The following is a 15,448-nucleotide window of genomic DNA, read 5'->3' as shown; positions in this document are numbered from 1 at the left end:
ACAATAACTAGTAATGCTAGTTAAAATCTCAACTTTATAGTTATAAATTGCTGAGGTGTAGTCACTTTCAAGGACACAAGTACACAGTACAAATATGATACAAAATATGATGTATTTCCTATTCAACAAAACTAGGACTACAGTGCATTATGAAATTATTCAGACCCCTTTTTCAACATTTTGTTACGTTACAGCCTTATTCTAAAATGTATTAAATCATTTTTTCCCCTCATCAACCTACACACAATACCTCATAATGACAAAGCAAAAACAGGTTTTTAGAACTTTATTAAAAATAACTGTCAGGACACACAAGCACATGGACACTATCAACACCATCAGTGAAAAAATATATATCATTATGGTTAGCTGGGACCATCTAGTTAATTTTAAAGTCCAAAAATGGATGTAACAATTCCAGATTACCCTTTTTTTAAAGCAATCCCTGATAGAAAGTGAACAAGTGCACATTTCAGAGAGTATAGTGACATAACTCCATGTGATTTAAGGCGATGGTGTGTATAAAACCTAAGCACCATAGTACTTAACTAGAACAAAATAAAATATAATATTTTCAAAATGTGTATATATAATCAATGAATGCATCGAATTGCTGAGCGATTGCAGTGAAAATAATCAGGAGGTAAAAGCAAAAGTAAAGTTTTATTAGTCACCTCAATGTCACTCTTAACCTTATTCTACCACAGGCCAGCACCCCGGCTATAACAGTCGAAGGGAAGACTTCTGCTGTCTCATTATATTAGCCTGCATTAATTACATGCTACAATATTGATGCATCCTCAATAACAAATCAATGAAATAAAAGTTGGACCACTGATTAAAGATAAATAAAAAAAAATACAATGACCCTAATTAAATGATGTATGATATGCACATGATTAAATAAAATAAATATGACTATTATGTTCACCTGGGCCGTGTTCCGTTGAGCACAATGTAGCAAAATGTTGAGCATTTTTTTTATGGGACAAGTTCAGGTACTACCAAAATGTTTTACTCGTACTGTTTAAAAAAAAAAAAAAAGATCCTGTCTTGTGCCAATTGAACACACACCTAGCTAAGTATTTTCTTTGAAAACCCAATTCTAAATATCTGAAATACCTGTTAAGATGCCTCGCTTTCAAATAACTATTGCATAAAAATAACATACAACAAAAAAAAAGAGTAGAAAGGTGTCATACACATTATTTCTACATTGCCAGTCATTTCAGGAATTTAATTGCATTCCTACGGAGACATTCTTTGTCCGATTCAACAGAACATAAGTAAACAGAAATTGACCCGGAGTTGTAACTTCAGATCAAAACGCTATTGATAGCAAATCATATTATTTTCTCATATTAGTATTTTCTTACAATCCGTCTTTTGTTAGTCTGTACCACTACTGCAAATGTTAAAATCAATAATACTGTAAATGTAAAAAAAGTTACATAAGACTCCTAAAAACATTCTGATTATTTAAATCATACAATAGCAATGAGTAGGTTATTTTTGTACCATTTACAAATGTTTGGAAGTAGAAACCCTGACATTTGGACTCACTGACATTGAAATGGCCTCATTGCTTTTGAGAGGAAAGAGTTACTCAAGACAAAATAAATAAGCATTTCTTTTCTATGATTTGTACCTTGCATTTGGAAAATTGCCTGGATGCGCTTTCACTACTATCAAAATGATTTGAATTGTTAAAAAAAGAGGCAAAATGTTAAAAGACTAACTTTAAATAAATAAATGTGACAAGCCATGTAAACTAAGATGCGTTTTTGAGTAAAGACAATGCTCATGGTGTGTGCCTGCCTATTGCTTTCTATTTGGTATTATTGTGTAAGGAAACGGAAACGCCTGTATCTCAAATCATATCATACATCCTTCAATAGGATGCCTATTGGCAAGGTACTTCAAAACTTTTTGGACTCTGAATGACTCTGAAGTCATTCAGAGCAACAGAAAATAATAATTTGCAACAACATTACATCCTTAGCGCAATAAAATATATTAACAATACATCTTGATACTTGCAAAATATACATTCAACAACGTTCTTTCTCAACATAATTCAACTTTTGTATAAGATACAAATAAAATAAAAAAACTAAATAACTGAATAAGAGTCCAGTAACACAGGCAGGACTGTTATACACACACCTTCAAGGTACAAATCTGAAATGTCTGTCTGCTGTGGCCAGACAAAATGCAAACAAAAAAATCCATGCTCAAAAACACACGCACACAAACTTCAACCTCAGAAAAACCCATCCCCCTCACTCCCACCAGGTCAGCACAAAAAAAAAATCACTATAGATCTTTGACCTCTAACCTCGCATTAGACAGAAGCCAGTGAATGAAACCACCCTGATTCTGCAAAATAGAGGGATTTATTTAGACTGTTCCGTCATGATGTTGACGGACCATGAAAGCGTAGCCTCTCTGAGGTCTGCGGTTGGGGTAGATGGTGGACCCTTCTCATGTGGAGGATGGGGCCATGTGTCCGTGAACACGGAAGCGGTACACGCACGTGTACTTTAGGTGACCCCAGTTACTCAGAACGCGCAGCTCCACATAGCGATAGATGGCCCTGGTAGGGTTCTGAGAGAGAGAACAGGAAGGATAAAGAGTTAGCATGAGAAACTCAACTGAGTGTGGCAGATTTCAGCTATAGCAAGCCCCAAAAGTTAAACCTAGCTAGCCTAACCCTGACTAAGTTTGAATGACGCGACTCACGGGCAGTTGGAAGGTTTGGATTGGCTCTCCATGCTGGTCATAAGTGAAGGTTCCCAGGAAGGTGCCGTCTTCTGTCTCGGTGGACATACCCTGCACAGAGAGAGAAATAGACGAGTGAAATCTTTTAAGGGAGAAACCAGTCCTTAGCGTACTGCTCCAGACATCTCGGTGGGAAATGTACAACAGAAGATTCTACATGGAATAGGGGGGGTCACGGTATCACAGTTAGGTCAGGTGTTAGAGGTCACTCACATAGACAGAGAAGGCCTTGGGGGCGCTGTTGATGCGTCCGGTGGGGGCGGTGGATACAGGCAGGTGTTCCAGGGTGATGTGGGTGATGTGAGCGGGATGAGACAGGGCGATGACTAAGGTGCCCTGCGCACCGTGGAACGCCCAACACTTCCCAGCCTGCACAGGCTGGCCCTGAGGGGCGGGACAGGTGAGGTTCACGTTTAGTTCGATTATAAAATGCAAGAGAGAAAAGGAGAGTGGAGATTCCTATTGACATGGTGGCAACAAACAACAAAGAAAGAACAGAAAAAGAGCTAGAAAGGAGGTACCTGGATAACGGTGCGGGGGCTCTCAGAGGGGTACCAGAGAGGTATACCCAGGAAGGTCACACATGCCGAGCGGGTGCGGTACGTCTCGGAACACCGGGTGCTCACAATGCTGGCACCTTGGGACTCTAAGGCAAAGTCCGGCATCCTGTCGGCCAATGGAGGACTGCAGTCCTTCACAATCTCTTTCACGATCCGTGGCTCATTCTGGGGCACATTCTCGTGCAGCCATTTGGCCATGGCCTCTTTGAGCTCGGTGGTCAGGTGTGCGTTGGCTTTGGTGGGGCTGGGCTCTGGGGGAGGCTGGTTCTGGACAGAGTAGACCTGTTGCTGCAGCTACACAACAGGCACCATATCTATTAGGTTAGGAAGGCTCATCATTCACGTTGTCGGAGTCCAAAAATGGCACCCATTCCCTATAAGTGCAGTACTTTTGACCAGGGCACTATGTAGGGAATAGGGTGCCATTTTGGACTTCAATAGGGTGCCATTCATATTTCAGTTATTCAGCACACATACGTGGCTCTGGATAAGTTCAGTGCTACAAATTTGACCGGGTTTGTGTACCTGTTTGTGGGTGTGTACATTACCGTGGCAGTCTGGTCCTCCAGGGCAGCGACTCTCCCGCTGATGTGTGTGTGTTGCTCCTTGAGGTCGTCTACCTGACTGAAGAAGCCGGCTGTCTGCTGGCTCAAACGTCGTTCCCAATCCAAAGGATCCACACTACAATAGAATAGAATCAATTAAAATAAACTCAGCAAAAGAAGAAACGTCCTCTCACTGTCAACTGCTTTTATTGTCAGCAAACTTAACATGTGTAAATATTTGTATGAATATAACAAGATTCAACAACTGAGACATAAACTGAACAAGTTCCACAGACATGTGACTAACATAAATTGAATAATGTGTCCCTGAACAAAGGGGGGGGGGGTCAAAATCAAAAGTATCTGGTGTGGCCACCAGCTGCATTAAGTTCCGCAGTGCATCTCCGCCTCATGGACTGCACCAGATGTGCCAGTTCTTGCTGTGAGATGTTACCCCACTCTTCCACCAAGGCGCCTGCAAGTTTCCAGACATTTCTGGGGGGAATGGCCCTAGCCCTAACCCTCCGATCCAACAGGTCGCAGACGTGCTCAATGGGATTGAGATCCGGGCTCTTCGCTGGCCATGGCAGAACACTGACATTCCTGTCTTGCAGGAAATCACGCACAGAACGAGCACTATGACTGGTGGCATTGTCATGCTGGAGGGTCATGTCAGGATGAGCCTGCAGGAAGGGTACCACATGAGGGAGGAGTAAGTCTTCCCTGTAACGCACAGCGTTGAGATTTCCTGCAATGACAAGCTCAGTCCGATGATGCTGTGACACACCGTCCCAGACCATGATGGACCCTCCACCTCCAAATCGATCCCGCTCCAGAGTACAGGCCTCGGTGTAACGCTCATTCCCTCGACGATAAACGCGAATCCGACCATCTCCCCTGGTGAGACAAAACCGCGACTCGTCAGTTGAAGAGCACTTTTTGCCAGTCCTGTCTGGTCCAGCGACGGTAGGTTTGTACCCCTAAGGCGACGTTGTTGCCGGTCATGTCTGGTGAGGACCTGCCTTACAACAGGCCTACAAGTCCTCAGTCCAGCCTCTCTCAGCCTATTGCGGACAGTCTGAGCACTGATGGAGGGATTGTACATTCCTGGTGTAACTCGGGCAGTTGTTGTTGCCATCCTGTACCTGTCCCGCAGGTGTGATGTTCGGATGTACCGATCCTGTGCAGGTGTTGTTACGTGTCTTGCCACTGCGAGGACGAACAGCTGTCCGTCCTGTTTCCCTGTAGCGCTGTCTTAGGCGTCTCACAGTAAGGACATTTCAATTTATTGCCCTGGCCACATCTGCAGTCCTCATGCCTCCTTGTAGCATGCCAAAGGCACATTCAGGCATATGAGCAGGGACCCTGGGCATCTTTCTTTTGATGTTTTTCAGAGTCAGTAGAAAGACCTCTTTAGTGTCCTAAGTTTTCATAACTGTGATCTTAATTGCATACCGTCTGTAAGCTGTTAGTGTCTTAACGACCATTCCACAGGTGCATGTTCATTAATGGTTCATTGAACAAGCATGGGAAACCGTGTTTAAACCCTTTACAATGAAGATCTGTGAAGTTATTTGGATTTTTACGAATTATCTTTGAAAGACATGGTCCTGAAAAAGGGACGTTTCTTTTTTTTGCTGAGTTTATAATATAACTTTGTCTATTTAGTGAGAAACAGATGTTTTATCCTCCCCCCCAAATCTAACCGTTTTGTTTATTTTACCAGGTAAGTTGACTGAGAACACATTCTCATTTATAGCAACGACCTGGGGAATAGTTACAGGGGAGAGAAGGGGGATGAATGAGACAATTGTAAGCTGGGGATGATTAGGTGACCGTGATGATTGGGAATTTAGCCAGGACACCAGGGTTAACACCCCTGCTCTTACGATAAGTGCCATGGGATCTTTAATGACCTCAGAGAGTCAGGACACCCGTCTAACATCCCATCCAAAAGACAGCACCCTACACAGGGCAGTATCCCCAATCACTGCCCTGGGGCATTGGGATATTTTTTATAGACCTGAGTAAAGAGTGCCTCCTACTGGCCCTCCAACACCACTTCCAGCAGTATCTGGTCTCCCATCTAGGGAATGACCAGGACCAACCCTGCTTAGCTTCAGAAGCAAGCCAGCAGTGGGATGCAGGGTGGTATACTGCTGGCTAGTTTGGGATGTTAGATTGTCTTATACTTTTCCTATTAACCAATGTCTTAAATCCTTTCAAATCTGCCTAGGGAGCATGGGTAAGGAGCTAGGGGTAGTTTCTGAATGGGGCTGGCTCCCGAGTGGTGGAGCAATCTAAGGCACTGCATCTCAGTGCTAAAGGCATCACTACAGACCCTGGTTCGATCCTGGGCTATATCACAACCGGCCGTGATCGGGAGTCCCATAGGGTGGTGTACAATTGGCCCACGACGTCATTGTAATATAAGAATTTGTTCTTAATTGACCTTCTTAGTTAAATAACTAAATACATTTTAAAAAACACTCACCTGTCCACTCTCACTCTCACATTCCTAATGTCTGTCCTCACATCTGTCAAGTCTGTCTGTAGTCTCTCTACCATCTGTTGGGATAGACAAGCACAAAGACCACATCTCAACCCTGTACATAAATATACAACACTGCTATAGTATAAAACCCTGGAAATGAAACTAGTGCGATTAACCAACATAGAATTTTTTTCGGTTATTAAACAACTAATTGACCGACATCGGTTCAAGTACTTGAATTCCATTTAGTTCTGGGTTTTTTTGTGAGCCCAACGCACCATTTCTCTAGAGAAATCAAATCATTCACGAAATAAATCAAGTCAAGAACCATGTGGGACGCTGGACTGAATGAAGGGAGTTGTAGTTTTCATTAAGCAAATATTCAACCTAGTTCAGCGCAGAAATGTGGTAATTAACTTCAATGTCCATAACCCATTGCACCAGTTTTTTTCCACCTCAGACAGAGAGGAAGAGGCAAAGTGAAAGGTTTCACTCTCGCCAGAATCTGTCCAAAATAAGCTCAATGCATTTCCATGGGCTTATTTTGGACCTCAGCTTGTCGCCTGCCTTTCCTCATTTGAGACAACGACTCCCAATGTAAGAGCAGAGACATGAGCATCTCGTTATTATATACAGACCTCTGGACATTATACACTTTTACATCTGCTACGTTAGGTTAGATACACACAGACCGCATGAGAGGAATGTACATAAGGACGAAAGAGAGAGAAAGTTCGTGAAAGTATGCCTAATCTACTTTGAAGAACTAGTAAAATTATATCGTCAGACAGCTCTGCAGCTGAACTGAAATGTTTTATTATTGCATATTTATTTCCTATTGATATCTACCCAATGTGGACCCGATCAGAGACAAAGGAATATTTTCTGTTTTTCAATTGAATGTTCACCATTTTAGGCTTTGGAATTTCCATTAAAAATCCGGGCCTCCCGAGGGCTGCAGCAGTCTCAGGCACAGCATCACAGTGCTAGAGGCATCACTACAGACCCGGGTTCGATCCCTGTATCACAACTGGCCGTGATCGGGAGTCCCATAGCCCAGCACAATTAGCCCAGCGTTGTCCACGTTAGAGGATGGTTTTGCCGGGAAGGCTTCACTTGGCTCATCGCACTCTAGCGACTCTTTGTCGTGGGCCGGGTGCCTGCAGTCTGACCTCGGTTGTCAGTTGAACAGTGTTTCCTCCGACACTGTTGGCTTCCGGGTTAAGCGGGCGGGTGTTAAGAAACGCAGATTGGCGGGTCATGTTTTTGGAGGACGCATGACTCGAACTTCGCCTCCTAAGCCCGTTGGGGAGTTGCAGCGATGAGACAAGAATGAAATTGGAGAGAAAAAGGGGGTAAAATACACAAAATATATAAAAATAATAATCCTAACTGACCTAAGACAAGACATTTTTAGTAGGATTAAATGTCAGGAAGTTTAAATGTATTTGGCTAATATGTATGTAAACTTCCAACTTCAATTGTATAAAAGCAACAGATACCATTAATAAGAATGGGCTAAAAGCGTCTCATATGGTGAGCTACCGAGTGGCTAGGACAGGCAAACCCCATACTATTGTAGAGGACTTCATTCTTCCTGCTGCCGTGGATATGGCTGGGACAATGGTGGGGGAAAAGGCCCAAAAAACTATACAGACAATATCTCCATCAAACAACACATCAGTGACATGGCAGGAGATGTTTTGAAACAATTACTGCTTCGCATACAAGCCAGTGAATTCTATGCGTTACAGCTGGATGAGTGAACAGATGTGGCGGGCCGGGCACAGCTCCTGGTATATGTCTGTTACGTTTATGGGGGGTCAATTAAGGAAGACATCCTCTTCTGCAAACCACTGGAAACCAGAACAACAGGAGAGGATATTGTAGTACTGGACAGCTTTGTGACATCAAATGGACTTTGGTGGTCAAGATGTGTTGGTATCTGTACTGATGGTGCAAAAGCAATGACAGGGAGACATAGTGGAGTGGTAACGCGCGTGCAAGCAGTTGCTCCCAACGCCATTTGGGTACACTGCAGCATCCACCGAGAGGCTCTTGCTGCCAAGGGAATGCCTGACAGCTTGAAAGACTTTTTGGACACTACATTGAAAATGGTTAACTTTGTTAAAGCAAGGCCCCTGAACTCTTGTGTATTTTCTGCACTATGCAATGTCATGGGCAGCAACCATGTAACGCTTTTACAACATACAGAAGTGCGCTGGTTATCAAGGGGCAAACGATTGACACGGTTTTTTTTAAATTGAGAGACGAGCTTAAAGTTTACTTTACTGACCATAATTTTCACTTGTCTGACGACGAGTTTCTCACACGACTGGCCTATCTGGGTGAGGTTTTTCTCGCCTGAATGATCTAAATCTAGGATTATTTTATTTAACTAGGCAAGTCAGTTAAGAACAAATTCTTATTTACAATGACGGCCTACCGGGGAACAGTGGGTTAACTGCCTTGTTCAGGGGCAGAACGACAGATTTTTACCTTGTCAGCTCGGGGATTCGATCCAGCAACCTTTTGGTTACTGGCCCAATGCTCTAACCACTAGGCTACTTGCCGATTACAGGAACTCTCCGCAACTATATTCAACGTGCGGGACAAAATTGAGGCTATGATTAAGAAGATGGAGCTCTTCTCTGTCTGCATTAACAAGGACAACACACAGGTCTTTTCATCATTGTATGATTTTTTGGGTGAAAATGAACTCAAGCTTACGGACAATGTCAAATGTGATATAGCGAAGCACCTGAGTGTGTTGGGTGCGCAATTATGCAGGTACTTTCCCGAAACGAATGACACAAACAACTGGATTCGTTATCCCTTTCATGCCCTGCCTCCAGTCCACTTACCGATATCTGAAAAAAGAGAGCCTCATCGAAATTGCAACAAGCGGTTCTGTGAAAATGTTATTTAATCAGAAGCCACTGCCAGATTTCTGGATTGGGCTGCGCTCAGAGTATCCTGCCTTGGCAAATCGCGCTGTTAAGACACTGATGCCCTTTGCAACCATGTATCTATGTGAGAGTGGATTCTCTGACCTCACTAGCATGAAAACTAAATACAAGCACAGACTGTGTGTAGAAAATGATAAGACTGAGACTCTCTTCAATGCAGAGCTATGTGCATCCTTTCAAGCACACCCTTCTCATTAACCTGTAGTGAGTTATTCACAATTTTTAATGAACAAATAAAGTTGTATATGTAAGATGGCTAAATAAAGAGCAAAATGATTGATTATTATAATATTATGAGCCGGGTTGTGACAAAAACTCTCACTCATTCTTATGTTTAATAAATGTATCGTATAGTGTGTGTGTGTGTGGCAGGCTTACAATGATGGCAACAACAAAAAATATTTGAGAGTGCGCTGACCCTGGTGCTAGAGGGGGTGCGCAGCTAGAGGTTGAATGTTTGAAGGAGTACGGGAGTATAAAAAGTTTGGGAACCACCACTGTAGAGTACTCACCTCGGTAACACATTTCTGCTGGTGGTCCTTCTTCTTAAGTGTTTCTATTTCTGTCTGCGGGAGAACACGAAGCACAAGTCAGTTCAGCCAAAATTAATACACCCAAATGAACTATAGTTTGTGCATTCTCTCTCTGTCCCTCTTACCAGGATGGTGTTCATCTTGGCTTCCAGAGCAGAATGAAATACCGATGCTCCATCCTGCAGAAGGAGTTGCAACAAACAAGCTTTTATCTGTACAATCCAGGAGTAGGTTACACATGCAGAGCGTCAATGCAGCATCCTTCCAAATCAAGAGAAAGATGATAGATGATTGGCGGGTATGTGGTCCTATCAGATCCTACCATAGCCTTGACAGGCGGAGTGAAGACAGGTGGCGTAGTGAAGTCAGGTGGCGGAGTCGGGGTGATGACTGGTCGGTGCAGGGTCATAGTGATAGCATTCAGGGCTGAAGTCAGGGTGGCCCATACCAAGGGGGCAAGGTGCCAGCAGCCTAGCAGAGAGGGGTAGAATAGACTTGAATACACTAAGGAGCACATTATCATACAGGACAGGCTACACAGAAAACATTTAGAACATTTTTGCTCGTCAACAATGGGTGTGTGTGTGTTGTACTTCTGTTATTTAAATTGTCAGTAAGTACTATGGTTAGGCATGTCATCTGTGGACAATGTACTGCTGGCACCAATAAAGTAACAGTGCTGTTGGTTCTTTTCATGGAAGTTCTATAGAACTATAGACTGTCTGATTCTGTGGCGTGATGTCACTCACCGAAGGTCAAGAGTATGAGGAGGATGGCAATTAGAATGGCCTTCCCCACATTGGCCGGGATAAACGGAGGGGCTACAGGAGGAGACAGAGATAAAGCTAATGCTAACAAACAAGCTACAAGCATAGAGACCAGCTAATGCTACGCTAGCACACACACACACAGTACTCACTCCAGCTGGCACTAGCACTTGTCCTGTTAGTGCCAGATCTCTGGCTGGCGCTAACCCTTTGTTCGCCTAAGGAGGAGTCTCCAGAGTATCCTCTGTAACGTCTTGCCTCTGAAGAGGAGTAACCAGAGCTGTCTATGGCGCTGCTATGGCTCTGGGCCTGGTTCAGTCCGGTCTGGCAGGACGAGAAGCCCCTGGGGCTGGGAGCCAGGTTCAGGCTGGGAGCTGGGGCCGGAGGTTCCTGGAAGGTCTTCCTCCTCTGAACCAAGCTTGAGACCCCTGAAGGACAGGGGGTGCGGGGACAAAGAGAGAGAGTCAGACGGTTAGTTTTGAATAGCCATAATAGCTAACTATAACCATAGACAAAGAGGCAGCTGCAATACAAAGCTATACTGTACAGAGTATACAGTATAGGCCTAGACAATGAAAGTAACTGAGTGAGTGTCAATAGGACTGCGGATGCAGGAAGTGGTGTGAACCGTACCAATGTAGTCCTCAGCATTGATGGGTGGCTCCACTGTACTACCCTTGCTGCTAGCGGTGCTAGCCACGCTGTTGGCCCGGCTGGAGGTACGAGAGGCCGCCACTTTACGACCACCTGTCTTCCTCTTAGTAAAAACCCTGAGAGAGAAAGAGAAAGCGAGAGAAAGGGCTTTGTTAAAGCAACTTTGTCAGGCCTACTGTATTAGGCTATACGGTAAAACATGAAACACAAACACACCTCACGGGGCTCTCCCTGTAGGAAACTGAGGACTCATCATCGTCTGATGACTGGTGGTAGTATCCCCCTAAAACCAGCCTCATACTGCGCCGCGACATGTCTGACAGAGAGAGAAACAGAGAAGTGCCAATGCCACATATAGGCTACTGTGTGACAAGCCGATTTAATTGGAGGAATCACTCACACACATTTCAATAATAGCACACTTTGTAACATTCACTTGGTTTATAGGTCTTCTCACTAGGACTTTATTTACAGTAACGGTCAAATAAAAGTTGTTAACACAGAGTTTAAAAAAAAAATTGCTCTCTGGCAGATGCTCTCCTGTATAATCTCTAATCCAGTTACTCCCTAGCACCTCACACTGCTGGTACAACGGGTGGGAGTGTGTGTTACAGTGTGGTACAGTGTGCAATAAAAAGGTTTCTCGGTAGATCTTGTGTAGGACGGAATACAACACAGGTAACATTGGTATAGTCACATGAAAAGGCTAGAGCTACCAAATCCATTTTACTCAGACAGCATACAAAGCCAGGCTGTGTGGGAATGAACTTCAACTTCCAAACAGGGCTAACACTGATTAGAATTAGCAGACAAGTACTGCGGAGAAGGTCAAATACAGGGAAAGGCACGTGCGGAGTGAGATGACGTGTGTTTGTATGTTCACAGAGACAGGAAGCCAGAGCGTGTATCTGTGTGAGTGATATGCACATTCAGAGGACAGAGTTGACAGCGAAAAGGAAGCTGACTCACACTATTCACCAGGTTTAACAACTACAGTAACAAGTTTAGGTTGCTTAGGTCGCTAGTAGGCCGGACAGTGTGTGTTAATTTCCATGGTTACTGACAGACCAAGTGGGATAGAGCCAGGGTGTGCATTCAGTTCATTAAAGTTCAAAACGTTTTACTAGCCTACATTGTGTGACAGTTTGTACTGAAGGACATGTTTCCCCAAAACAGTGTGCACCCTGTTCTTCAACAATCCTTGTGGTAGCCAGGTATGGCGTGATCAATATGGGTGACCATTTGAAATAGCAAAAAAAAACGTATTGTGAGGTCCCTTTGTAATTCCCAGCCCTATTACCTTCCTCTGGGTATGCAATAACCTTTATCTTCACTGAGAGTGGAACATATTGTACTGTAATGCTCTCAAATCTCCTCTATTCCACTGAAAAGGACACTGATACTAAAGACACGAACAAACACGTGAATGTGTTGCCATAACTTGAAGCTGATCCTAATAAGTACATTGAATGATGTTCCTCCTAGGTGACCTACAGCGGAGAGAGTGAGGGTTTGAAAGTGAGGGGCTCTGTGTTCAGGGTGGGGTAGAACGGGGAAGCCATTGATGGCATAGATAGGATGACTACTGGCATAAAGCCGGGTAAAAGAGACCACCACACGCATACAGACATATAACGACACGCATACTGAGAAACAACATCCATGAATGCATCGCTTGTACATATTTTGGCAAAGTTTTTAAATATTTGGTTCTGTGTACAAAATCTAATAAGATTTCATGGCTCAGTTTACAAAACAATGCTTATATCGGCTATAGCAGCTTGCGAGATGGTTATTACCGTCACAAGTCCTCTTGACAAGTGGAAATATTTAGTCTTTCCTAGCTTCGTTCCAACCAGCAACATAGCTAGCTAGATAACCAGCTACATTTTATCGACTAACTACTGCTGGACCTTATCAGACGCTGTCTATCCGGACATAAACAAACGCATCATCAACAAAAGAGGGGGGGGGGGGGGGGGGAGTCCTTAATCTGCTTGCTAACTAGTAAGCTTACAGCACATCATGAGTTCACAGCATAGCTAGTGTAGTACAAATTAAAAGTGCATAAACAAAGTTGGTGTAAACAAACGGAGATATTTGTCCTGACTTACCACGTTGTTGGGGCGCCTTCGTGGGCAAGGCATAGGCAGCGAGCTGTCAAACCACTTCCAATTTGAAAGATAACTTGGCCAGTTGCAACCGTGCAGCCCAATACATTTCCAACCACTAACCTATCGGCAGAACGGGGGGTAATAATGAGCCAACCACTTTGTTTTTTTCTCTTCGTAACACTTTTACAAACAAATACAATCCGATGCGGTATTTACTAGTACAAAGCAAACGGATCGTGACACATCAACAGTTACTACATGGACAGCTACATGAAGGTTGCTGTACTGACAGCTTGGAAGAGGAGGAGTCGGCGGGTCAGAAGTGGCAAAACACGCTTGCCTGTTGGCTTCTCACCGTTCCAACAGAAAACAGAACAATGTGCGCCACCCTGTGGTAATATCGTGTCAGCTACAGTTTTCCCGAATTTCTCTTGATCGATTAATCATCGTGGCAATTTTCCCATTGAATCTTGCAAGTTAAAATGAATTGATCAAAAGTGTGAGACATGCCCATGTAAAATCAGGGACATCACATTTAGAAAATATTACCGTAATCTTGTACAATCTCCTCAGTCAAGTAGATACCTGGCTTGGGTTGTTGCACCAACAATATCTATACTTCACTTGATATTGTGTTATGTTACATGTATGTTATGTTGTGTTTTTAATTTTATTCACGCAATTCAGTGTGACGCTTGAAGTCATAATCAGTTGATTATGACGTCAGGCGTTTGTCCACAGGTCTAGGCAGAAATACACACAATGAAGAGTTTGTGAATTTATTTCAAAATTATAATACCGTATACCACAAACTAGCAGCAGTGTCTGTGTATTAACATATTTAAGAGTTCAGTAGGCCTACCCTTTAGGAAAAACGAATACTTTTTGGGGGGGGAATAGGCCTTTTGGAGAAAATGAAAAACATGAGAGGACAGTCCTTTCTCCAAATGTGATTGTCAGACATAGCCTTGACTAGCTCATTTTCAAAATACCCAGTATTCCTACAGTATACCTATTGAGGATGTAACATGTGGAAGGGACTAGGCTACTTCGTTAGGATGTATGCAGTGTTCATGTGCTAGTCGGAACTACTCTGAAATGTAAACTCTGCTGTATGTGTGGGGCCGGATTAATGCAGGGGCTTACAGGGACTTAGGCAGCAAAACAAATATATGAAAATAAGATGTTATGTTAAAAATATACACACACATACATTATATATGCAGCATATATATATATATATATATATATATAATATATATATATATAAAAAATTGGAAAAAATTGAAGGGGTCTGAATACATTCCGAATGCACTGTGTGTGTATATACAGTATGTATATATATATATGTATATATATATTATTTTAAAATTGATCAAATTGTTTTTTTCCCCCCTCATCAATCTACACACAATACTCCATAATGACAAAGCAAATGTATTAAAAATAAACAACTGAAATATCACATTTACATAAGTATTCAGACCCTTTATTATACAAAGTATTCAGGCTACTTTGTTGAAGCACATTTGGCAGAGATTACAGCCTCGAGTCTTCTTGGACATGACGCTACAAGCTTGGCAAACCTGTATTTGGGGTGTTTCCCCCATTATTCCCTGCTGATCCTCTCAAGCTCTGTCATGTTGGATGGGGAGCGTCTCTGCAAAGCTATTTCCTGGTCCCTCCAGAGATGTTCAAGTCCGGGCTCTGGCTGGGCCACTCAAGGACATTCAGAGACTTGTTCCCGAAGCCACTCACGTCTTGTCTTGGCTGTGGGCTTAGGTTCATTGTCCTGTTGGAATGGGAACCTTGGCCCAAGTCTTGGAGCTGGTTTTCGTCAAGGACCTCTCCTACTTTGCTCCGGTCATCTTTCCCTCGATCCTGACTATTCACCCAGTCCCTGCAACTGAAAACATCCCCACAGCATGATGCTGCCACCACCATGCTTCACCGTAGGGATGGTGCCAGGTTTCCTCCAGAAGTGATGTTTGGCATTCAGGCCAATGAGTTCCATCTCCACAGAGGAACTCT

The 15,448-nt window shown here is 43.4% G+C and overlaps 2 protein-coding genes across 2 annotated transcripts; both read right to left on the bottom strand.

Annotated features, from left to right (window-relative positions):
- Positions 1–2,205: 2,205 nt before the first annotated feature.
- On the bottom strand, positions 2,206–6,502 carry LOC106613552 (SUN domain-containing protein 2). The gene is made up of 6 exons (XM_082956727.1): positions 6,381–6,502; positions 3,890–4,022; positions 3,303–3,635; positions 2,995–3,165; positions 2,743–2,832; positions 2,206–2,607 (listed from the first exon to the last, which is right to left on the bottom strand). Exons 1-6 carry the CDS (start codon positions 6,452–6,454, stop codon positions 2,485–2,487), a joined length of 924 nt encoding a protein of 307 aa, XP_082812853.1. The 5' UTR covers positions 6,455–6,502; the 3' UTR covers positions 2,206–2,484.
- A 3,673-nt stretch (positions 6,503–10,175) lies between these two features.
- Positions 10,176–13,720, bottom strand: LOC106574035 (uncharacterized). Its single transcript, XM_082956726.1, has 5 exons — positions 13,418–13,720; positions 11,520–11,619; positions 11,283–11,419; positions 10,802–11,077; positions 10,176–10,703 (listed from the first exon to the last, which is right to left on the bottom strand). Exons 2-5 carry the CDS (start codon positions 11,615–11,617, stop codon positions 10,624–10,626), a joined length of 591 nt encoding a protein of 196 aa, XP_082812852.1. The 5' UTR covers positions 11,618–11,619; positions 13,418–13,720; the 3' UTR covers positions 10,176–10,623.
- Positions 13,721–15,448: the final 1,728 nt, after the last annotated feature.

This window comes from Salmo salar, chromosome 10 (genome assembly GCF_965601325.2).
Source record: "Salmo salar chromosome 10, fSalSal1, whole genome shotgun sequence".
Classification (NCBI taxonomy): Eukaryota; Metazoa; Chordata; class Actinopteri; order Salmoniformes; family Salmonidae; genus Salmo; species Salmo salar.
Note: the sequence above shows the minus strand (reverse complement) of the source record. Positions and strands in the feature narration are given on the sequence as shown.

Coding starts and splice junctions, on each gene's coding strand:
- LOC106574035 (XM_082956726.1), bottom strand. CDS start 11,617: ATGTCGCGGCGCAGTATGAGGCTGGTTTTAGGGGGATACTACCACCAG. Junction 11,420..11,519: donor TACAGGGAGAGCCCCGTGAG/GTGTGTTTGTGT, acceptor TTTCTCTCTCAG/GGTTTTTACTAAGAGGAAGA. Junction 10,704..10,801: donor AAGTGCTAGTGCCAGCTGGA/GTGAGTACTGTG, acceptor CTCCTCCTGTAG/CCCCTCCGTTTATCCCGGCC.
- LOC106613552 (XM_082956727.1), bottom strand. CDS start 6,454: ATGGTAGAGAGACTACAGACAGACTTGACAGATGTGAGGACAGACATT. Junction 3,636..3,889: donor TGGAGGACCAGACTGCCACG/GTAATGTACACA, acceptor CCTGTTGTGTAG/CTGCAGCAACAGGTCTACTC. Junction 3,166..3,302: donor GCCCCCGCACCGTTATCCAG/GTACCTCCTTTC, acceptor CCCGCCCCTCAG/GGCCAGCCTGTGCAGGCTGG.